The sequence below is a fragment of the Pinus tabuliformis genome, chromosome Q (genome assembly GCF_031772625.1).
Source record: "Pinus tabuliformis cultivar Carrire ecotype Pingquan chromosome Q, CPIR1, whole genome shotgun sequence".
NCBI classification, from domain to species: domain Eukaryota; kingdom Viridiplantae; phylum Streptophyta; class Pinopsida; order Pinales; family Pinaceae; genus Pinus; species Pinus tabuliformis.
In genome coordinates this window covers 767,846,023-767,853,811 of record NC_142296.1, presented here as the reverse complement: position 1 = coordinate 767,853,811, position 7,789 = coordinate 767,846,023, and the positions used below count along the sequence as shown (strand labels likewise).

At 40.6% G+C, this 7,789-nt stretch overlaps 1 protein-coding gene across 1 annotated transcript in view; it reads left to right on the top strand.

Annotated features, from left to right (window-relative positions):
- The first annotated feature begins 3,943 nt into the window (after positions 1–3,943).
- The window catches only part of LOC149221755 (AUGMIN subunit 7-like), a 53,589-nt gene continuing 49,743 nt past the window's right edge, over positions 3,944–7,789 (top strand). Inside the window, exons 1-2 of the mRNA XM_089383029.1 lie at positions 3,944–4,071; positions 4,253–4,378. Of these exons, the coding sequence (XP_089239155.1) occupies positions 4,010–4,071; positions 4,253–4,378 (188 nt within the window). The 5' untranslated portion in view covers positions 3,944–4,009. The remainder of the gene's footprint in view (positions 4,072–4,252; positions 4,379–7,789) is intronic.

The window sequence follows — 7,789 nt, the reverse complement described above, 5'->3', positions numbered from 1 at the left end:
CTAAATTTTGGTATCTCTTGTCTTACTGTGTCTACTGTGATCTTTTGCTCTTTTATGTTTAATGGTTGAAATTTTTTCATGTATAATTGCTTGATGATATTGAATGCTATATGGAATTAATCCTAATGAATCATTTGAAGTAGTTACCATTAAAGAAAATTGTTCTAGTTTGTTTCTACTAGAAAAAATCAACACTTCTGCGTAGGCCAAGTGTCTAGGAGTGCAAAAGTCGCCCATAAGATCTCCCTAGGATACTTGCTTTAGGTTAAGAAAGTGGCTTTGTAACTTAGGGAAAGCACATAAGTATTATGTTGGCTCAAGCTAAAGTAAACTTAGGAAAAGTAAATTAATTTACTTTAGTGATTTTGTTTTAATCTTATCCATTGATCTCAAGTGAGGTGAGATCTAATTTCAGTGGTTAATCACTTTGAGATTAGGGTTAGGGTTAGGGATTTATCTCAATGTAAAATTATAAAAGCACGGCTGAGGAGAGGAGAAAGCCACTACAACAACATAAGATTGAGAGAGGCATCTCAGTGAGTGATGTGTTGGGTCCGAGGGAGTGTAGGAGATCTAGATCTACAAACAAGATGGAACATTGATCTAGAGTAGATCTACTTGATCATATCCACGTTATTTGTATTTTGTAATTTCTCAATTAGGTTGTTATCCCAAGACGAGAGCCCAAGTAGGTTCCGAGTCATTGTTAATGATGAACTGATTTGATTGGGCATAATTTGTTTGTCATTGTGATTGAGATTGATATATTTGCTTCCGGTGAATTTTAGTGTTAGGAACCTAGCTGTGTATTTATTTAGTAGATCAATTTTCTGCTAGGAATTAATTATTGGGTGCTAGATTTGCAAGAATTCTAACATGGTATCATAGCTAGATCTTTGAAACCTATCTCAGAATCACAGAAGCCAGAGTTTGTACAAGATCGCTGGGACCCAGACAGGTTTGATTGTGATCGTGCAAAGACAAAAATTTTCCTTTTTTAAGGTCGAAGGAATTGCAACTGAGTTTTTTTTTCTTTTTCGGTGGCCGTAACGGGAGTGGTTTTTCCTTTTTAAGATTAAAAAAAAAGAGAAAACAGGAAAGTGTGGGGGGAGGGTTATGGGCAGATGGTAGGCTTGACGACCCACCTAGCTATCACAATAGATGAAGAACAACCATAACAGGAGAAGTAGTTGACAACAATGGAGAAGTCAGGGTGGCAGGCAGGTAGTTGGGCACAGGTGTCTGTGGCATCATGTAGGTGGTGGTAGCAGGTTGCAACAGGCACTGGGTTGGCCTATGGGAAGATTGTAGAGAGGCCATCGGCATATGGTCGGTGAAAGAAATGAAGACTATCGAGCGGGGTGACAGGAAGATGACTAAGAGAAGACACAACGATTGAGACAACGCAAGAAGGAACGAGGCGGAGAACCTATGACAACGTGGTAGAAGACGTAAGAGAGGATAGTTGTAGGCTAAGTTGCAGCCACAACCAACAAAGCCAATGATGGACTCGGGATGTCCTGCCATGGAAGAAACAAGAACAATTGATGATTGACGACTGAGTCGGGGCAGTTCCTAGAACATAGAGTTCAAACGTGTAATCAGAGTAGCGGTGGCACATAAAAGCTGGATGACAGACGTGGGTGTTGAGTGGCAGTCAATGGGCATGAGTCTGTGTGGGAGGTAGGCCGCCAAAATAGGGATAGATGGCAGATGGCGTAGTGGCTAACAGTCGACAGGAGTGACACTAGTCAAAGTCGCAGGTTGTGGTGGTGACTAGAGAACAACGCAAGTGGGCAACTGAGAGTGCCCACGCTGGATGTGTCTAGTCAATGCAGACAAGTTGTGTGCAGGGTGCATCCTGAAACCTGAGTCATTTAGCATTGGCCAACGTAGGGCAAAGGCATGGTTTTGGAACACCATGAGGGATCTTTTGACAGAGCTAGCATGGGTTTGTTGTTGATTAGGGAAGCCATTAGCTGCAGAGGAGCTTGGATAGTAGCCAAAGTTTGTGTGTGCAGTAGCCAGGCTACAGAGGATCATGCCCTAGGAAGTGTGCTGTGTTGGGCATGGTAAGGTAACTGTGAGTCACAATAGCCAGAAGGAGTCGTTCGGTAGGAGATTTGCCACGATAGGGTGTGAGTAGAACTGTTGGCAGGGTTTAGTCAACAGAATATGTTATGACGGACAGTGCTAGCATTGTAGCTAGCAAAATTGGGGGAGGTTAGCCCTAAGAGAAAGAGAGGGAGATCATACTAGTCGGGGGATTGGAAATAGAGTTTGTGGGTGTCTCAAAGGACTGAGATAGACCCACAACAGTGCTAGAAGGACTTAGCATAGGAGCAATGGCAAGAAGTATTGCAGTGATAAGAACAAGTAGTAGGGGGTTCCAAAGGTTGATCAACTTAGAGGGAGTCAGCCTTTAGGTTAGGGTAAGGATTAACAACTGACATATTCCTCCAAGTTCATCAAGAAGGTCTCTTGGTATGAGATGACCTTACAGGATGTTCAAGAGCGGGAGGCTTCTAGGAACAACGCCTATGGGAGTTGGACTTCAAGGGTCTTTCCAAACCAGGTGTTAGGGAAGGCTTCTAGTTTAGAGGGAGTATCTAAGGTAGTGGACACAGGTCCAAGATCAGAGCCAGCCCTAGGTGGTAGAAGTACCTCCCTTGCTAAGAGGGAGTGTTGATTTTTGTAGCTCGGGTAGGTACTTCTACACAAGCCTAAGTGTCTAGGCATGCAAAAGTTGCCTACAAGATCTCCCTAGGATACCTGCTCTTCGTTGAGCAAGTGGCTTTGTAACTTAGGAAAAACACATGCATATTATGTTTTGGCTCATTGAGCTAAAATAAACATAGGAAATTAAAGTAGTTTACTTTAGTGATTTTGTTTTAATCTTAGCCATTGATCTCAAGTGAGGTGAGATCTAATCTCGGCCATTAATTACTTTGAGATTAGGGTTAGGGTTAGGGATTTAGCCCAATGTAAAGTTATGAAAGCAAGGTTAAGGACAGGAGAAAGCCACTACAACATCACAAGATTGAGAGAGGCATCTTAGTGAGCGGTGCGCTGAGTCTAAGGGAGTGCAGCGAGGCTGGAGATCCAGATTTGCAGAAAATATTGAGCACTGATAAAGGGCAGATCTACTGAATCAGATCTAGGTTACTTGCATTTTGTATGTTCTCAGTTGGGCCATTATCCCAGGACAAGAGCTCAAGTAGGTTTTGAGTCATTGTTAATGATGAACTGATTTGATTGGGCATAATGTGTGATGAGATCTGGTATATTTGCTTCTGTTGAATTTTATTGTGTTAGAAACCTTACTGTGTATTTATTCAGTAGATCAGTTTTCTGTAAGGAAATAAGTACTGGGTGCTAGGTTCGCAGGAATTCTAACATTATTGTGGGGTGCTATTCCAACTATTGCAAATCTGAGTTTTCATTTTTCCATACCTTAGAAATCAGATTTGGCACTAATCTACTAGTTTCTAATTCACAAAAATATGTAAGTGGCTCATTGTGGTTTATGCTTTTTATCTCGAAGCATTGAATCACGTATTTATTGGAAATTTGGAATCCTTATCTTTACCTCTCTCTCTCTCTCTCTATATATATATATATATATTTTGTGGGATTCATTTAAGTAAATCCTTTATATTTTGTAGAATTCATTTAGGTAAATATTTGCTCATTGTTGAAATAATAATTTAAGATTTACTTAAGCTCTATTAATAATAGATTGAAGGGATAGCCCCCTTGGCTTTTTAGAGCTGACCATAAGTGATGGTGAAATTGTGTTGAGGTGACAGTGATACAATTTCCATCCGTTACTCTAGGGTGGCATCCATGGTTGGGCTTTTCACTAGGATGCTAGTTAAGGCAGTAACAGGAACTTTTGCACTATCTTAACTGTAAACTACGCCAGGACTATAGATTTGAGAAAGTTAGATTTGCTATTGACATCTCTCTTTACTTGCAGGGAAAAGGAAGTTATGAAAACCGTTCTGAAATGCTGCGTCTCATTGTGGATCTGGCAGAGGCGAGTTGTTATGCAGACAATTCTGAGTGGAGGTGAGACTGAGACATTCTCTGTACTAAAGTTATAAATTGGAATGCTTCAACTGCTGTCAAGACTGAAATAAATGAATAATATTTTTTTTTGTTTTTTTTTTCAACGATGCCTCATTCTAGATTTGTCTCTTTTCTTTTGCACAGCTTTATAAACCATCTAATTTCTAGTCAATTTTTTTAGTGTTGATGAGCAGGTGGCCAAGGACATACAACTCTTAGATGCTATTGCAGAGAAGCAGGCTCAAATATTTTCTGAAGAATGCAAGCTATTTCCTGCTGATGTGCAAATTCAATCCAGTTTTCCTGTGTAAGTCAAATTCTACTGATATGCTATAATGCATAGTACTTCCTACCAAAAAAAATCTTTTTCACTTCTCTTATAACGATCTTTCATCAATCACCTATTTGTATTCTTATTGGTATATTAACAATATCTTCCACCTTGATTTTTTCTGGTAAGTATTGATCCGTATTTAGTTTTCTATGCCTATTATAGAATTAGCTTGTGACTTCCCTGGCTTAGTCAGAAAAAGAATAGACAATTTTTTTTTTTTTTTGCAAAGGTCTAGCTTTTGGGGCTACTTGCTGCCCTGTTAGCCATTCATAAGATTGGTGATTCAGAATGAAAATGTAGAAGATTGGGAGAAAGTTGAGTTTGCAGAATGCAAGAAGAGTTTAGAGGGCCCAAGCAACAAGGGAGGCCTATTTACAAATTAAGTTCTTTCAACATTGGAGACCAATTTTATTTTAATTCGAGCTAAAGTTTTAACAGTTCATTATTGATGGGTGAATGGCCTAAACTCTCCATTATATTGTACTCAGTTCCCAATTGCATAGGAAGTCATTGAGATAGCTCATGTATTTTAACTTGTAAGTGGCACTCAAGGTGTGTCAGGTTCTCCATGTTACCTCATTGAGGAAGGTATTATCTGTGAAAATTTCTAAACTGAAATTGAACTACTGCAGCGACTGATTTATTTCACCTACTTATTATTCACAATAAGTTATTTAAATCCCTTCAGAAAATATTAAAATAAATTCTACTACAGTTATCACACAAGTACCCAGAGAAAAAATACATGCACAAGAACCAATCACATCAACACAGTTATTTTTGAACAATTGTCCGGAAAAACCCAATGTGGGAAAACAGGTGTAACAGATAAGGGCTTTATTAATCTTCAACAACAATTGCTTTTACAAGGAATGATTTTATAGAGAAACTGAAAGAAAACACTTGAGACTTTCCCTTTGAGACCTTTTGACACTTTGGAGACCCTGCTCTCATTTCTATGTCACTCTGCATGGCCCAGTGTGGCTCTATGCCCCTCTGCGTCAGCCTGCGTAGGCTCTGCGTCTCTCCTTTGGACTATGTCTCTATTTGCGTTGTCTCCCACTGCCCTTGCGTCACCTCCTCCTCAGCCATTGCCTGTTGCTGATGCCCTCCTTTCCCTCCACTCTGCAACTCTCCCTCTGAAATCGATCTCCTCTACTTGAGAATCGATTTTCCTTGAGATACTAAGTATCTGCCGGTGTGTTTCCAAATGATCCTCAAATCTTCTCTTATACTTTACTTGTTGATAAATCAACGACCGAGATTAAGTCCCTAATCAACGACTAAGATTAAAACAAACTTGATCCACATCTCTCAGAAGCTTCTCACCCTTATCTTTATTAATACCCATTAATATTTTTATTTTCCTAAGTGTAGACTTAGGAACCCATTAAAAATATTAATTATTTTCATAGCTCCTCATCCGGGTGAAATTTCTCAAAACGATTTCCGGGTCTTGGAGATCTCATGTGCCTTAGTCTTTCCTCCAAATTTCAAGGCTAGAGCACATCCGATGCTACCAAAAATGAACACTCCCTCTTAGCAAGGAATGTGCTTTAGCAATGTTTCAATATAGAAACATTACACTGATCTTCCGCATCGGTACCTGTGCTGATGCTTGGCTTGCTACCTCACATCCCTTACACTGCTTCTTTCTGTACTACTGCCCATGACACTGCCACTACCACTGCCACTGCTGCACCTGTACTGCAACTCCCTCTCAACATGCTGCATCATGCTTCCCATAGCACTTCCACTGCTAACTGCTGCACTGCAACTTATGACACTTATCCATTTCTGCTACTGAAATGGATTCTTTACCATCCCCATATTCTCCCTGAAATAAACAAACTTTGTTCTTCCTAGAGCCTTGGTGAGGATGTCTGCCACTTGTTTTCCTGTAGGAGTGTATCTTAACTGCACTGCCCCTCGTTTGACACAGTCTCTGACAAAGTGACACCTGATATCAATGTGCTTCGATTGATCATGAAATACTAGATTTTTAGAGAGCTTGATGCAACTCTGATTATCACACATGATCCTGGTTGCTTCCATTTTTCTCCTGAATAGATTGACAAACAATTTCCTAAGCCATATGGCTTCGCACGAAGCTGTGCTAGCTGCCATATATTCTGCTTTAATTGAGTTCAGAGCCACGGATTTTTGTTTCCTACTGCACCAGTAGGTCATTCCTGATCCAATGTTGAAACAATATTCAGTTGTACTTTTCCGATCTACTGAACTTACAACACAATTTGCATCAGTGAACCCACTCAGCCTGATGTCATTGCCTTTGGTGTACAATAGTCCATGCTCGACTGTTCGTTGTATATACTTGAGAACATGTTTGGCTATTGCTCAGTGCGCCTTCTTAGGTTCCACCATGATCTGACTAAGGGTGTTGACAACGTAACATATGTCTGGCCTGGTATTGATCGGATACATCAGGGACCCTATAAGCTGTCTGTACAAGGTGGGATCAACGTCTTTATCTTCTGATGCATCAATATTCTTTCAGTTGGTGATCATTGGAGTAGTAGCCATAGGTCTATAGTGCTGCATCCTGAATCTCTTCAAGATTTCTGTAGCATATCTCCCTTGTCCAAGGAAGATCTCACCCTTCTGCTACCAAACTTCCAACCCCAGGAAATAATGCATCTGTCCCAAATCTTTCATGTCGAATTCTGTGGCTAGGTTCTTCTTGCCGTCTTTAATGAGCCTGGATGATCCTGTCAAGAAGAGATCATCCACATATAACACTAGGATTAGAGGCTCATTCTCTACAACCAAATAGTAGAGATTAGGGTCTGTGTCACTCTTGATGAACCCCATCTTCTGCAAGTAGCCATCAATTCCACTGTACCATGCCCTAGGTGCCTGTTTAAGCCGATACAAGGCTTTTTTAATCTGCATACATGAGATTTCTTCTCATGTGTCTCAAAACTTTCTTGCTGTTCAATGTATACTTCCTCTTCTATTACCCCGTTCAAGAATGCCGTCTTCACATCCATCTGATGAATCTCCCACCCCATCTGTACTGCAAGAGATATCACGGTTCTAATAGAAGTATACCTGGCTACTGGGGCGAAGGTTTTTTCGTAGTCTATCCCTTCCTTCTGAACATACCCCTTAGCCACAAACTTGGCTTTGTATTTCTCCACACTGTCGTCTGCAGCATATTTGACCTTGTAGATCCATCTCGAACCTACCACTGATCTGTCCTGAGGCCTAGGTACCACTTCCCAGACATCATTGATCATTATAGAGCTGTATTCCTCCACCATAGCATCCACTCATACTTGATGCTGAACGACCTCCTGGAAACTAAAAGGTTCCCCAACCTGAGCTATTAAGGCTTGGTGTCTGTCTGGCTGTCTTCGCTCC